The sequence below is a fragment of the Mauremys mutica genome, chromosome 10 (genome assembly GCF_020497125.1).
Source record: "Mauremys mutica isolate MM-2020 ecotype Southern chromosome 10, ASM2049712v1, whole genome shotgun sequence".
NCBI lineage: Eukaryota > Metazoa > Chordata > Testudines > Geoemydidae > Mauremys > Mauremys mutica.
In genome coordinates this window covers 37,230,470-37,247,042 of record NC_059081.1, presented here as the reverse complement: position 1 = coordinate 37,247,042, position 16,573 = coordinate 37,230,470, and the positions used below count along the sequence as shown (strand labels likewise).

The 16,573-nt window shown below is 42.6% G+C and overlaps 1 protein-coding gene across 1 annotated transcript in view; it reads left to right on the top strand.

Annotated features, from left to right (window-relative positions):
* Positions 1-16,573, top strand: part of LRP2 (LDL receptor related protein 2) — a 177,498-nt gene that overhangs the window by 137,719 nt on the left and 23,206 nt on the right. The window contains exons 59-67 of the mRNA XM_045033029.1: positions 224-340; positions 635-751; positions 2,266-2,403; positions 3,295-3,417; positions 4,746-4,874; positions 8,656-8,787; positions 10,490-10,621; positions 12,110-12,253; positions 13,111-13,276. Of these exons, the coding sequence (XP_044888964.1) occupies positions 224-340; positions 635-751; positions 2,266-2,403; positions 3,295-3,417; positions 4,746-4,874; positions 8,656-8,787; positions 10,490-10,621; positions 12,110-12,253; positions 13,111-13,276 (1,198 nt within the window). The remainder of the gene's footprint in view (positions 1-223; positions 341-634; positions 752-2,265; positions 2,404-3,294; positions 3,418-4,745; positions 4,875-8,655; positions 8,788-10,489; positions 10,622-12,109; positions 12,254-13,110; positions 13,277-16,573) is intronic.

Sequence of the window (16,573 nt, the reverse complement as noted above, 5' to 3'; positions counted from 1 at the left end):
AACAAAACAAAGCTTGAGATGAGTTAACCCACGGCATTCTAGAGAGACATGAAATGTTTAATATCACATAATCTGTATGCAGAGATATCAACTTGCTATTTTAATGATTGTCTCACATCTCACCCTGCAATCATTTTGCCTATTTTAATGAGACAGGCTTGGATGTTTAGAGTTACAGTTGAGTGACTTCACATGTTCTTTGCACTTGTCTTTTAAATTGAAGGCCCTCGCGAATGCACGGAAAGTGAATACCGTTGTGATAATTTGCGCTGCATTCCTTCTCGGTGGGTTTGTGACCATGATGATGACTGTGAAGACAATTCAGATGAACGTGACTGTGGTGCGTATTGACTTTTGGGTGTCATTTCATCATATTAGAACATCATTGTGCAGGTTTGAAATCATTCTACAAAACCATATTTTACATCAAGGAGCATTAGTGAAGCAGCCTTTACTGCACTACATTATTTACCTTTATTTGGAACAGCATATGCCAGAAATACTGTGATACATTTAGATAGTGTGGATGGTGAATGCCCAGTTTTTAATGGTATCTTCTGTACATGAAAAATATCCACTTTGATCTTGTTTTTCACGTGAAGACATTTCACTAATCATTTTGGAATCTTTTTAGAGCTGAGGACATGTCATCCTGGATATTTCCAATGTAGCAGTGGGCATTGTGTTGCAGAACGCTTCAGATGTGATGGAAGTGCAGACTGTCTTGATTTCTCTGATGAAGCAACTTGTCGTGAGTTTAAAGCATGTGGTGGAAATTTATGGAGGAAGAACAGCACATAAGACACACTTTAATTTTACAGAAACTTACTCTTTATTGTCTGTTTAATACAACAGACAAAATCCTGAGTGGTATTGAACATCTGCCACTCAAATGACTTCAGTAATAATTCAGGAAAAAATGTAATACATTGAACTATTTTTTTAATATACTAATGGATTCTCAGGTATTCCACTGGCAAATTATAAATAGATTAAAAGAATAAACCTGCTGGAGAGAGTGATGCCCAAGAAGCCCTGCTCTTTGCAAGGATGGTCTAGCACAGTGTGTGGATTTTGTTCTGTCCCAGCTACGCTGCAAGACAGAATGGCTTTTTAAACATTTCAAGGCCTACTCTACTGTAACAGGCTAATGTGGCTGATTTTATAATGTGCACAGGGCCTTAGATGGTCTCATTCATCTTCCCTCCCCCCCCAATCAATGAAACAAGGGAAACAAAGTGTTTTCCCGTTTGTTGTCTCCAGTCTGGATTGTGGCCTGATCTCTACACTGAGCTACGTTTTAAGACCATTTGGGAGTTGCAGCTCATGCAGACTGTGACTGCTTCCTCATTAAGCAGTGTTTTTTAGGGGACATTTCACACCTGTGCATTGATAGAGCTATACTGGCTGCTGGATGATTCCCAGATGAAATTCAAGGTTTTCATCTGTAGAGCCCAAATGGTTTGGGGCCTTGTTACGTGGGATAATGTCGTTCTTCTCATGTTGCTGTCACAGCAGTTGTGATCATCCTTCCAGGCAGTTGAACTAGAAACCCTGGATTAAGTGGGAAGGGGAAGAGTCAGGACATTTTCAGTGATGGGTCTTATGTTCTGGAGTTTATTTCCCAGCATATTTGGTCCAACAGAGGCCGATTAGACATCCTTTGTGGCATGCTGTAAATCACATATTTTCCCTGGGAAAGAAGATTGCTGGAAAGCAACTGATGGGCTGTAGAAGTTGGTAAAAGGGAAATGATTTGGAGGGTGGTTGTGTGTGTGAGGTGAAAGAGGGGGAGGTCCATGTATGGTCTCTTGATCTTGTGAGTTGTTGTTTTCAAATTTTGTACGGGATCAACATAATTGGATGGACACTTTATAAATGTGAATAAATTAATAATTAATTATCTGGTTAATTCCCTGACCATTCACTGGGGATGCTGGATGAAATTTGTGTAGATTATATTAATGGATTGCCGGTGATAAATGCAAACAGCACCAGTAAAACTCACACCACAGTATTGTGGTTCTGAGGTCTCTGGCAGTAACTTTAGCGTACTATTTAGCTTTGTAAAATCTTAATCTAAATTAATCAACGTACTTAGCCAGTGGCCCTCAGTCCTTGCAGTCTGCTATTCCTGCAAACCTTTTATCCCTCTTCTCCTGTAGAGAAGAGGGTGTAGAAGAAATAATGACCTAGAAAATGACTGAATATTATTTCAGATCAAGCTAACTTGTTTATACTAAAAATCAAATTTATTTTCACCAGCAACACGCTATCCTAATGGTACATACTGTCCACCTATGTTGTTTGAGTGTAAAAACCATGTCTGTATCCAGCCATATTGGAAATGTGACGGTGACAATGACTGTGGAGATGACTCTGATGAAGAACTTCACCTTTGCTGTAAGAGAGAAAAATTAAATAAAAATGAACAATGTTGACTCCATTAGTAAAACTATATAATTACAATCATTAGTGGTACAGAAGTAAGAGCTAAATCATAAATATGTTCTTTTGACTGGAGATTCTCATGGGTTTTGGTAAAGAGAACCACCAAGAAAGTATTGTTTCACATGAAGCATCTTTAAATTCACTTCATACTCTCTTGTGATTTTGTAGCTCACTCATTGCTTTCCAAGCATCTAAATATGCATCTGTAAAAGAGGGGAGAAGTCAAATGATGAGAGACAATCCCTGAATGTGAATAACAGTCAACATTTTCAAAATTGGGTGCCTAAAATTAGGACGCTTAACTGAAATTTAGTGATTTTCAATGGTGCTGAGCATCCTCAACTCCCATTAGAGTCAGGGCATGTCCTTCAATATGGATTATGGGTCCTAACTTCAGGCTTTGTTTTGGAAATTTTGACCAATACCTATGAAAAACATACGTTACATACAGTTGAGGCAGCCACGACAACTGCATTTATAAATTGGGTGGGCTTTTCATGAAATGATTTCTTCTGTTGTCTAGAAAGCTATAGAGCACAAACTAGCATGGTAACTACTGCATTATATTCCCTGCAGTAGTGGTGAATGTTTACTGTCTGGGATACACACTACCTTTTTCAAGGAAGTTGATTATCACTATGTCATAAACACAGATTTTAGGTTATCTTTAAACAAACCTAATTCAATGCCTTGACTGAAGAATATGTTTACTTTTGGCCTGGAAGACTAGTGCTTTTTAAAATAGAGGCACAGGGTAGCCGAAAAAAGTGACGTATTGCTTTGATGGAGTGTATGCAGTAAGTGTTTGCATCATACTTGCTTATTTGATCTACTTCATTTCAGTGGATATTCCCTGTGAACCACCATTCCGTTTCCGGTGTGAAAATAATCGCTGTATCTACAGTCACGAGCTGTGCAACCAGGAGGATGACTGTGGAGATGGAAGCGATGAGAAAGAGGAGCACTGTACGTTTACACATGCACAGCCAATTTTATTCAGTAATCAGTAGATACATTTTCTAGTAATCCTAGACTCAGACTTCCATCAATGTACAGTATTTGTAATGTTTAATAATAATAGAAAACACCCACATTGAATGACAAAATGAAACAAATATTTTAAAACTAACGTTCAGCAGGAAATGATTTGAACTGTGGTTATTATAACACAGAATATTTGCAGCATATAGATGCAAGTATAGGTTTAATGGGTAACAACCCCGCCCCCAGCAATAGTATGCCCACCCTATGCCATAAGCATGCTGATAAATCAGTATAAAAAATTATCAAATTATATTTTTATGGTATAGTCTATTTAAAATCATGAAGAAGAAAGAATTGGCAATTCAGTAATGGTCAGGGTGGCAAATGTTCTTGAAATTGTTTTGAACACAGTTGTCTCTGAATTCTTACCATTGTTATGCATGTCTCAACAATATTGGGTCCTGAATAGTACTTACGGGGATATTAAGTGTTTAGGCCCTGATGCTGTAACTAGTTCTGCATGGGTAGACCCCTGCACTCACAAGGAGCCACACTGATTTCACTGGGGCTCTGCACATGAGTCTGCCCATAAAGAATCAGTTATAGCATTCGGGAATTAGCACCTGTAATAATAAACATGCATCCGACGAAGTGGGTATTCACCCACGAAAGCTCATGCTCCAAAACGTCTGTTAGTCTATAAGGTGCCACAGGATTCTTTGCTGTAATAATAGATAAATTCTATTATATATCTTTATTGTACAGTGCAAAGTTCTGCTCCCAGATATATTCACAGTACCCATTGACTCGATGGGACTTGCATGTGCATGTTTCATAGCAGAATTTGCCTCCAAGCTTAAGAATATTTATTATTTACTGACTTTTTAAATTACCCAATGTCATGTAATTGTAATAGCATGTTGTATATGGTAGAATGGTCTCAACTAAACTAAAATATCAAAGACTCGAGCTAAAGTATAAAATATAGAGATAAAAGATATTAAATAGCCTTGCCAAAGTAAGAAGTTGAATCCACTGTTGAGTAGAAAATATGTAACAAAAAGCGTTTATGAAATAGCCCTTGTATCACTGTAGAAGGAGGAAGTCTGGTTTTTGAGATGAGGCACAGGACTGGGAATCGGCAGACCTGGGTTCTATTCCCAACTATGCCACAGACTTCCTGACTCACGGGATCAAGTTATTAAACCTCTCTGTGCCTCACTTCCCTCCTCTGTGAAAGGAATAATGCCTAACTTGTGGATGTTGGTAGGCTACATAGGTGACAGTAGTGTGTGTCTTTTGAATTGTAGGTAGAGAGCCTACCCCAAGACCTTGTATGGCTGAAGAATTCAAATGTGGTAATGGAAACTGCATTCCTCTACATTATGTATGTGACGATTATGATGATTGTGGAGACCATTTTGATGAAATAGGCTGCAGTAAGTAACAATGTCGTCGTTACGCGGTGTAGTATTAATCAGTACAATTGAAATAAAAGCAGTTTTTGAAACAGAAATTATAAACATATAGTATCGACTAGAGCTAAAATATAATCACTTGGAACTGCTTTCTGCTCCTGTTATCTTATCATCCACTGCATATCTTTCCAAAACATTGTCATTTGCAAACTAAGAAACTCAGTGTCCTGAACTGTGCAAGTTTAGGCTAAGAGTCTTGTGCTTCACAAAGTGGTCTTGTTCTAAAATGGGATATGCTGTGGAGGTCAGAGCAGACCCTGAACTGCCATAAATTGTCGTAGCTCCTTGGAAGTCAATAGAGCAAGGATGATTTTCACCAGCTCAGTACCCACCTCAGGAGAAAGTGAACAACTCATCTCACACCAGCACGCTATTGGCCAGTGCTCAGATTGAAGTCACCTCCAGTCATCAGCCTTCTTAACAGTTTTTCACAAGTTGACAGAGACCCAGTCAGGAGAGTCACTGCAATGTGGAAACTTTGAGTAAACTTTGTGTGATAGGGAGTGCAGAGAGAACCTAGAGGAGTCCACCCGAATAAAGCATTTTGACTACAATAGACAGACATCTTAGATTCCTAATTTGAGTATTCACTTGTGATTTCAGTTTGTCAGGTGTTTATGGCTTCAGGTGAAAATATGCCAAATGATGCACTGGGGATTAAAACCTAGTATGGTCGCATATCACAAATAACTCTCAAACTGCTAGCATGGTCTTTTCTGAGGTGGCCTGCATCTCTATTTCACATCCATCCCAGTGGACTTTGAGTAGTGGAAAATAATTATGTGACCTGATGAAAATTTAAAAGTATAAGAAGGATGGTGCAAATCAGACATTTTGCTGGCATTCAGCCCAGTACTGTTCATGGGCAGACATGAACTCAAGCCAGACTGATGGCGTTTGGATCCTTTCCAGCTTCGAACATCAGCATTAAGCAGAGAGAGAATAAATAACACTAAATAGTGCTATAAACCTAATCAGGATGACAAATATCTTTTGTTTTGTGATGGGAATAAAAGATGTCTGACTTTAATTGCAGGTATAAATTTTAAATATGAATGCAAAGGCACTGTGTTTGTTTGTTTGTGTGTGTGTGTGTATATATATATATAATATGTATGTATATAAAGATGTGTGTATAATTATTGTAATTAGCATTGATATATAGTTGTAGGACATAAACAGTTAATTGAGTTAGTGAAATAATATTTTGGCATAAATCTGCATCCTTCTTCATCTTTTGTCAATACACATTTGCTATTTAACTGTTTCTACTTATATGTTATAGATCTACTTGCTGTATTTTCTAAGTGTCAGAGTAATTTCTGTAAATGTGTTGTACTTCACCAGTTTAGCTATATAGGTTTTAATTGCAATGGCAAAAGTACCAGTTTTAGCAGCTGCTGTACTATATCACATGTGACACTTCTCAGGGGTACCCAGGGTTGTAAGGTGCCTTGCTACCATCTGCTCTTAGTGTGAAGAAACTTTCTCTGTGCTTGCCATGGGTCAGCTCCCCGACTCCACCAGCCACAGGCAACACAAACACTCTCCTCTCAGCCTACGCAGGCTCTGCTGTCCCACTGTAGGTTGGTCATAGGCACTATCCAACCGGTGAGCGCCCTCCCCCCAGTGTCTCACTGTAGCATCCAACCCTGTTCTGGCCACCCACAGTAGTCTCAGGCCTGGTCTACACTAAGGGGGGGGGTCGAACTAGGGTACGCAAGTTCAGCTATGTGAATAGCGTAGCTGAACTCGAAGTACCCTAGTTCGAACTACTTACCCGTCCAGACACCGCAGGATCGAAGTCCGCGGCTCCAAGGTCGACTCCGTCACCGCCGTTTGCAGTGGTGGAGTTCCGGAGTCGACCGGAGCGCGCGGGGAGTTCGAACTATCGCGTCTAGATTAGATGCGATAGTTCGAACTCCGAGAAGTCGAACTCACCACGTCGACCCGCGCGGTAAGTGTAGACATACCCTCAGATTTGCTGGTCCTAAAGAAGCAGTGCACCCCAGCTTACCAGTATCACCTTAGATCACTGCTTCATTTACACACAGCACATTAGATATGTTTATAGTGAAAACAAGTCTAAGTTTCTTTAAAAGAGGCTAGAGATAAGAGAAGTATCATGTAAAAGTACTGGAAACAAATAGTTACATCTAAATTAAAATCATAACGTGTTATAGAGCCTAGACTTAAATAACAATAATAATGACGTTTAGCTCACCCAAAGTCTTTGCGGTGTTTTCCAGTCAGGTTGGCTGTGACCCTCCTTTCATAAGAGAGAACATGCTGACAGTTTGTCTTCTTGGGGTAGGTCCATACTTACCCGCCGGGTCGATGCGGAGAGTTCGACTTCTCGGAGTTCGAACTATCGCGTCAAATCTAGACGCGATAGTTCGAACTCCGAACGCGCTCCCGTCAACTCCGGAACTCCGAACGCGCTCCCGTCAACTCCGGAACTCCACCACCGCGAACGGTGGCGGTGGCGGAGTCAACGGGGGAGCCACGAAGTTCGATCCCGCGGCGTCTGGACAGGTAGGAAATTCGAACTAAGGTAGTTCGACTTCAGCTACGCTATTCGCGTAGCTGAAGTCCCGTACCTTAGTTCGACCCCCCCCCCCCGTAGTGTAGACCAGGCCTTGGTGAAGGATCCAGGTGCACCTTAGGACTCCCAGTTATACCCCCAAAATCCGTTGTCTTCACTCGTAAACAGGATACCCCTCTGCTGTTTTTGTATTTTCCTGCAGCTTTCCTTCCTGGTGATTTCATAATCTCTTGATTAGCATCAGGCTCAGTAGTACAACTAGGTCTTCATTGTGATACATACAATGTACAATACACTCATGACCAGACAGAGATACGTGTCTGCTAGCCCCTACCTGAAAGGAACCTTTTTAAGGCATGTCACCTCCTGGTGACCTGCCTTTAACTTCAAGGCTTTAGGAACATAATTTCCAGTGTAATTATATAGCTTTTAATTATTATATGAGCATACATTTTGCAGTGATTATGACGAGCAGCGGACTGCTGGCTTTCAGTAGAGACCTCATAGCCACCCTTTGGTGAATTATTATGCAGATGCCTGACCCAGGGGATCCTTGTAAAACCCCATGCATCCTCTTTGTGTCCTCTGCCAGTTGGCAGTAGTGATCCCTGTGTCAGAGGTCCCTTTCAGGTAGTAAATGGAGTTCACTACAGTAAATGGAGTTCACTGACTTCAATAAAGGTTGGATCAGGCCTTACATGAATTAGGTGCCTACTCTAATTCCAAGGTACAGCTGACATAGGTCAATATCACATGTCAAAGGAATTTAGCAAGCTTTCTCTTTTGGTTGTGAGATGGGAGGGAGGTGATGGCTGTAGTGGGGCTGTCAACCTATCCAAATCCCTGGAATAGTTGCAGCTGCTTTGAACTGGTGTTTGATATTTCATGTCATTCCCTTTAGTGCTGGGTGAGGCTGGGTGGGTAATGAGGTCATTCAATATGGCAAAATCATGGACTCAGAGACAAAGAAATGATCCCGCCTGAGAGTTTCCTGACCTCCCTGTTATTAGTAAGTAGTACCGTGGCCAGGGAAATCCCTGAAAGACCTTCATGTCTGCTGAAATTTTTTTCCAAGGAGGAAAGAAGAAGGCCAACTTAATATTTGAAAATTGTTTGCAAATAAGAGAAAATAATGGAAATTGTAGCTCTCAATATAATTTATGCTTTTCCAGTTATAATGATTTACATTCTTTTCAGACTCAGGAACAGGACGAACTTGTGCTGAAAATATCTGTGAACATAACTGTACCAACTTAAGTGAAGGAGGCTTTATCTGTTCCTGTAGGCCAGGGTACAATGCCAGTGAACTGAACCGGAACTCCTGCGATGGTATTTTCAATATTCTATTAATCTTCTCCATGAAAGATGTTCAATTTAGTTTTGGTACAATAATTTAGATGTAACTATTCATTATTGCATGCAAAGGGGATTTTTGCACTTCACTGGACCTTTTCTGACACAGATTTGGTGGCTGAAATATATTTTCTCTCCCAGAATTTAGGCCCCGGTACAGCAAAGAACTTAAACCTATGTTTAATTTTAAGCATGTGAGTAGCTCCCTTGACTTTAATGGGAGTGGCTCAGATGTTTAAAGGTAAACACATTCTTATTTGCTGAATTAGAGCTTTATGGCTTGATCTAGCTGCGTTGAAATAAAGGGAAGCCTTTCCAGTGACTTGAGGCTAGATCATATCTGAGTTACCACTGTCTATATTTACAATAGAATCAAAGCTTCTGCTCTGAGAAATTCACTAACTTGCTTACAGTGCAGTTCTACACTGTTGCTCAACAGCTCTGTTCCCTGTGTAGTTAGTGTAATATATCCTTGCTTTAGAGATGAAAATAAATGTGTATTGCTTCTCACTCTACCTAGTGACACAGAACCAGGGACATCTAAGAGCGAGCGAGCTGGATTCTAGCCTGTCAGCTCAGTCTAGAGAATTGTTTATTAAATTCTAAGAAGTGGGGTTTGCACAGGTGTACACTGAAGTGCTGCTGAGGGCAGCATTTGGCCCACAGAACCTTTAATGCTGGTGACGATGTGCTCCATGGAAAGAACCTAGCTGGACTCTCAGTCCCAGACTGACAGAACAAACATTAGTGCTGCAAGCACACTGGATCTGGAAATGACTGAGACAAAATAAACGTGGGAGCCTGTGATGTCATTTTAGAATCCCTTTACAGGGCAGAACACATTACGTCCTGGGTGTCTTGGCATGTGCAAGGCCAGATTAGAACAATCTAAGGCCCTAGGCACACCCTGACATGGGGCCCCTTGTGACTTCATCCCCATATGGCCTTGCCCCTGCTCTGAAGTCTTTCCTCACCCCTTGGAGTGGGAATGGTGGTGTCCTTTCCCAGAGAGGCAGAGACAAAGGCATGGGGCCCCTTTGTCTCCACCCACCAGAGCAGCAGCAAAGGCCCTTCCTCTGAGGAGGAGCAGAGGTCCCCCGGTATTTACACCAGGATTCGGGTGAGGTGGGCTGGGGCCACTCCACACTTGTCTACCTGCCACACACAGCTTCCTCTTTTGGGATGGAGCTGACAGTGAGTCCTGGTTGTTCACACTCTTCCGGCCACACTGCCCGGCGGGGAATGTTGCCCAATGCGGTGCAGCAGCTCAGCACAGTGGTACAGAGCCTCCTCCCCTGCCAGCCCCCGACCAGGTAATGTGCTGGGATGGAGCAGCAGCACTCTCCCAGGTCCCAGGCAGCTTCCAGCCACACTGCCTGGGAGGGGACGCTGCCCGGTGTGGTGCAGCACAGCAGGACAGAGCCCCCCTCCGCCAGGTAACATGGGGTGGGGAAGGGGCTGGATGGGGATAGCGCGGGGGCCCCAGGCTGGGGGTGGGATGGGGAGGAGTCATGAGGGGTGCTACGTCATGAGGCCATGTGTCCCTCTTTGGTTGGTGCCCCTTTTGTGTTCCTCCCCACTAGTTGCCCCAAATCAGAATGTCGAAATTATAAATGTGACTAGTTCAGCTAAGGAAACAATTAAACCTGAGATATTTTCTCTCTCCATTTGTCTTTAGATATCAATGAGTGTGAGATCTTTGGAACCTGCCCCCAGGACTGTAAGAATTCCAAAGGAAGTTACGAATGTTTCTGTGCTGATGGCTTTAGGTCTGTGGGTGATCAACAGGGAAATCAGTGTGCTGCCAATGGTATGTTTAACTGACAGCCTGACTGATTGCCACCTGTGAAAAGCAAGCTGACTGTAATAACTTTAATGAATGTAGGCTTCCCTGTTATAACTGGGGGGAAAAAAATCTTTTTGTGCAGCATTAGATTCTGTCTGGTTTACATACATCCTTGTAACCTTGTACATCTTTGTGCAGGAATGTAAATACTCCCTCTCTGTTTCCATTTGTAGTTATTAAAATAATACCCACTTCTTGCAGGTATCTGACTTGATAAATACTCTAAATTATTTAGAGGGTGCCTGCCCTTCGCTCCCCTTCCTCCAGATTTCCTGAAAACAAAAGACTGTGTGTGTTGTGGTTATCAGCAAAAGGCAGCTGCCCATTAGCTCCCACCCCCAAAGGCTTTAGATTTTGTAACCTAAGTAATGTATTAGAAGAAGACAGTTGTATTAAAGTGGTGCAAATCAAAGACAGTTTGCTGACAGATCACCGTTTATTGTTCATGGACTGATGAACACAAACAGGAGGATTTATAACAGCTCATTTATAACTCCAATCGTTAGTTCTGTCTCTTAGGTTAATGTCAGTGTGACAGTCATTGAGTAGGTAGATTCTGATTTGGTTCAGAAAATGAAAAACAAAGAGCTGGAGAAAACAGAAAGGAGGGCTGACAATGAAACAGTAATAATATATGGTGATTGAAGCGGGGTTATGTTCCATATAAAAAGATGCTCAGAGCTTTTAAAAGCTGAGTAATAAATGACGAAGTTGTGGTATATTGAGGTAAATAACACAGCCTTACAAAGAGGAAGCAAGGCACCTGTCCTGTTTGCAGTAAGAATTTTTAAAAGCTGAAAAGCCAAGGGGTGTGTAAGAAAACTTATTAAAAAAATAGTTTTAAAAGTTTTCAGTCCAAGGGCCTGAACCTGCAAACACTTACTCCTAGCCTTCGTGCTTATTATGGTGAGGGAGTGCATTGACATCAACAGGACTAGTGATGGTAGTTAACACCAAGCCTAGCAGTAAGCAACTGTAGGACCAGTTTTGCAGACCCAAAAGGGTTGGGTAGTTCAGATGATTGTCCAAGTAAGTCTTTTTTCTATCAGGTTCTTATCCATACATAACCTCTAAACCTTTAATTTAGGTTTGATCATCGGTAATTTTCACCTGCTTCCCTTGTGAGAGTACTATTGAATTCAGGCTGTGGCTACACTTAGCACTTCAAAGCGCTGCCGCGGTAGCGCTGCCGTGGCAGCGCTTTGAAGCGCTAAGTGTAGTCAAAGCACCAGCGCTGGGAGAGAGCTCTCCCAGCGCTGTCCGTACTCCACCTCCCTGTGGGGAATAACGGACAGCGCGGCTCCCAGCGCTGGGGCTTTGACCACACTGGCGCTTTGCAGCGCCGCAATTTGTAGCGCTGGAGAGGGTGTGTTTTCACACCCTGCTGCAGCGCTGCAAATTTGTAAGTGTAGCCAAGCCCTAAGAGAAGTAAAATCTGTTGTTGCTTTCCAGGTAACCCACCATTGTTACTCCTGCCAGACAATGTGCGTATTCGGAGATACAATATCTCATCACAGCAGTACTCTGACTACATTGATAACCAGGAGCACATCCAAGCTATAGACTACGACTGGGATCCTGAGGGGATAGGCCTGAGTGAGTATATTTGAAGCTTTCATACTTAACTATGCATTATTTATTTCAGAACGAGTGTTAGTTTTGAAGGTTAATTTTCAAACTAGATTAGTTAACAGTCCTGGTGGAGTGGATGTGTCCTTCAGCTATACGCCTCCCTCATGCCTATCCTCTCACACCCTGTCAGTTCTTTAACTACATCTAGTCAGTGAGTTTGGGTTTGTCCTGTTATCTCTTTCTTTCCCTTTCATTTTTTACCCAAGGACATTGTGACTTTTATGACAGGGTCATGGCTGGCCCTTACTGTGTGTGCAAGCGTAGAAGGGTGCAAGAAGCCCCTCACCCTGGCACCCCCAACTTCAGGGCTGGCCACAGCTAGTTCCTGCACTCTTCTAACCTCAGCAGGGCTTCAGGACTACAGTAGTTTGTACTCATGTGTCTCTCCTCCACCACTCATCCCTAGGGGGGAAAAGGCTGGTGAATCCTTATGTTCTGTCATATGCCACCCTACCACTGAACTCACCCTCTGCCATGTGTAGCCCCTGTATGGGCTCACAAGATCCTGCCTGTCCTAGTCAATGAAATAGACATCAGACAGGTAAGGCACTGACTCTTGCAAAATGTGGCATGGGATCTTTAATGACTTCAGCTGTACGTCTTATCCAGTGTATATTTTAGACTGATGATTTTAGAATTAGTGCAAATTTTCCTATATTTTGCATTTTCATTGAGTGCTAACATGAGATTCTCACACAAATAGAAATATGTTAAATTGGTATCTCATATACCATAGTTATCTCAGTAGGGGTAGGAGCTTCCAAAAATGAGTAAACATTTCAAATGCTTCGCAATGAAAATGATCTTTGAATTTTTTGTAGGTATTGTATATTACAGCATTTTGGGACATGGCTCTGAGTTTGGATCCATCAAACGTGCTTATCTCCCCACATTTGATGGCAGTGGAAACAATCCTGTGAAGGAAGTTGACTTGAATCTGAAATACATAGTTAATCCTGATGGTCTAGCTGTGGACTGGGTTGGGAGGTGAGTAAACAGAAAAGTTAGGAATGATACACACCTGAAAATGGTAAGAGTCTGAGATATTGATCACCTGATAGACATATGTCTCAATCTAACACCTGTTGCTGATTGCATCATATGTTCTACCTAGCTGCCTGGGCACTGCACCTACTCCCCAACTGGCAGATCAGTCATGCCTCATTAGGATTATGGTGCACGGGCCACTATGTTGGCTGGACATTCTCCCTGGCATTAAATTAAGAACTTGTGAAAGAACTTGCCCTGTGGCCTCTGCAGAGGGAGGAGGCTCTCAACCCCCTTTCTGTCTGTCTGTCTTCTATTTGTCTAGGCTCTTACCTGGTTCTATCACCATAGTGCCTGAGTGCCATCCAAAACAGAACAAAGGCAAGAGTTGAACATAGACTAGAATTATCAGAGGGTACTAGAATGTTAAGTGTGTGTGAAAGCGTTTCCTTTTCTTCCTTCAGCTGTTGGGCTGGAGAATTTAGTTTTTCACTTAACCCTGAAGGTGATGAGGTCTGCAGTCATTGTTCTCCTCTGGAAGAGAATTCCTTGGCCTTGCACCAGTTGTGGAGGACGCTTGACCCCTCTGCTGTTATGAGATTAACGGCTGAAGCTGACCTTTTTGTTGTTCCTGTGGGATGGAACTACTGAAGGAGGCTGTGGTCCTGAGTAGGAGGTGGTGTTTTAGGTAGTTTGATCTAACACCATGGAGTGCCTTATGGGTGTAGGCAGAAATCTTAAAATGTACCCAGTGTTATGTGAGGAGCTAATATCGTGAGCGGGGCACGATGTGCTCACAGTAGCAAGATTAATTTTTGAGATGGGCTGCTGCATATTGGACCAGCTGAAGTGTTTAAAGGCTGGTGCAATCATTCCAAGTACGGGGAGGTGCCCTTTGCCAACCTGGGTGTGACAAAAGTCACAGTGACCAGGTCAGTAAGGGACACAGCCTCTTGCTATCTACAAAGAGAATAAAACATTTTTGGCAGCACTAGCTATTTCAGCATCTAGAAACAGTGAGAAGTCTGAAAGCAACGCCCAGCCAATGAAACAGCTTGACTGAAGACAGACTCCCTTAATGGTGGGAGATAGCACGGCAGTGATTATTTCTGTAAAATGTTTCCCTCTCCCCTCTGGCATCACCTCCACCTTGCTTAGTTTTAGCATCAGTCAGCTGCCTTTCATCTGCTGGCTGATCTCACCCAGGCACTGAGATAGTTGAGTATCAGTCGTGCAAGTGAGTGAAATTATTGTGCTGAGCTATTCATCTGAGTAGTGTGGACATTTGACTGTTAAGTTTCATAGTTTTTCCCTAGTGGTTCAGTCAAGATGTGGTGATAGAAGCACAACATAGTGAGCAGTCTGGTAAAGTGAGGAAGAATTGCTCATAACAGCTCTGAGTTCATGGCCTGAGAGAAAGGAACTTGGCCATCTCACTGCTTTCCCATTATGGGCGGTGGAAGGTCATCCATCAGCATGACTAATGTTGTTTCTAATTGCACGTGCTAGCCTGGCACCTGACTGGGGGAGACCTGGATATTGGTAGTGGATGGGCATAGTTGGAGACAGCCCTTTTTAGCTTGTTGGATCTGAGTTACCAGTGTTGAGTCAGACTTCCTGTAGTTCTTCAGAGCCTCTTGTGTGAATGACTGATGATTTTAGAATTAGTGCAAGGAGAAAGGAGACAGATGTTTCCAGTCGTGAGCTTGATGGGTGGCTCCTGTTGCTCTGCCTCCTGGATTGGGTAATATGCTCTGTGAAATAGGTTGGCAGTTCCTCATCGCATGTTGTGTTGTTTACCAGGGCAGGGTGACACAATCTGGTTGGACGATGTGATTTTACTACCCTGAAAAATTCTGTTGGTTCAGACTCAATGGCTGAGGGGAAAAATTATCTCTTTTCTTCCACCACGGCTGTGTGATAGCATTGGAGAAAACTTCTGTGTTGAAAGCCTTAGATTTACACTCTCAGCCTTCACGTTCTCTTACTGTCTGCTTTACCCATGGCAGATCAACCCGAGAACCAAGGTTATCTCTGAGGTCAGTAGGGGCTGGCTGCATTTATGTATCAGTATCTCCACAGTTGTGAGCAGGTGCAAACAACATACTGGTAAACACACGAGCAGCCTGTCTATCCTGGCACTGGATCTGTATTAGTACTAGAGCAATGGTGAGAGATTTAAATAAAAACCCACTAAGTGTATACTTAAGGTATTTCTACATGCAATCGGAGGTGTGACTGCAGTTTAGGCATGTATACCTATGCTAGCTTTTATCTAGCTAGCCTGGCTAAAAACAGCACTGGAGATGTGGCAGGACAGACTGTGGTGTGGGCTGCACAAGCCTGCCTGGAACCCTGGATAAGTACCCGCCTTGCTAGTCCGTGCTGATACAGCACATCCTCACTGCTGTTTTTAGCTGCGTTAGCTAGATTAAAGCTTGTGTGGGTGTGCCTACCTGAGCTGTACTCATGTGAAAACACACCCTCTCCAGCGCTGCAAATTCTGGGAGCGCGGCTCCCAGCGCTGTCCGTTATTCCCCACAGGGAGGTGGAGTACGGACAGCGCTGGGAGAGCTTTCTCCCAGCGCTGGCGCTTTGACTACACTTAGCGCTTCAAAGCGCTGCCGCGGCAGCGCTACCGCGGCAGCGCTTTGAAGTGTAAGTGTAGCCAAAGCCTCACACTTCAGACTGCAGTGCAGACATACCCACAGGATCTATACACTGAGATGGGGGTCACGTCTTTGTGCCTCTGTTTCCTCATCTGTGAAATAGGAATAATAGGGCTGTCAAGCGATTAAAAAAATTAATCACAATTAATCACATTGTTAAAGAATTATAGAATACAATTTATTTAAATATTTTGGGTGTTTTTGACATTTTCAAATATATTGATTTCAATTGCCACACAGAATACAAAGTGTACAGTGCTCACTTTATATTATTATTTTTATTACAAATATTTGTATAGTATATTTCAATTCACCTAATACAAATAATGTTGTGCAATCTCTTTATCATGAAAGTTGAACTTACAGATGTAGAATTATGTAAAAAAACCTGCACTCAAAAATAAAAGCCTACAAGTCCACTCAGTCCTACTTCTTCTTCAGCCAATCGCTCAGACAAACAAGTTTGTTTACATTTGCAGGAGATAATGCTGCCTGCTTCTTGTTTACAATGTCACCTGAAAGTGAAAACAGGTGTTTGCATGGCACTGTTTTTGCCGGCGTGGCAAGATATTTACATGCCAGATGTGCTAAAGTTTTATGTGTCCCTTCATGCTTCAACCACCATTCC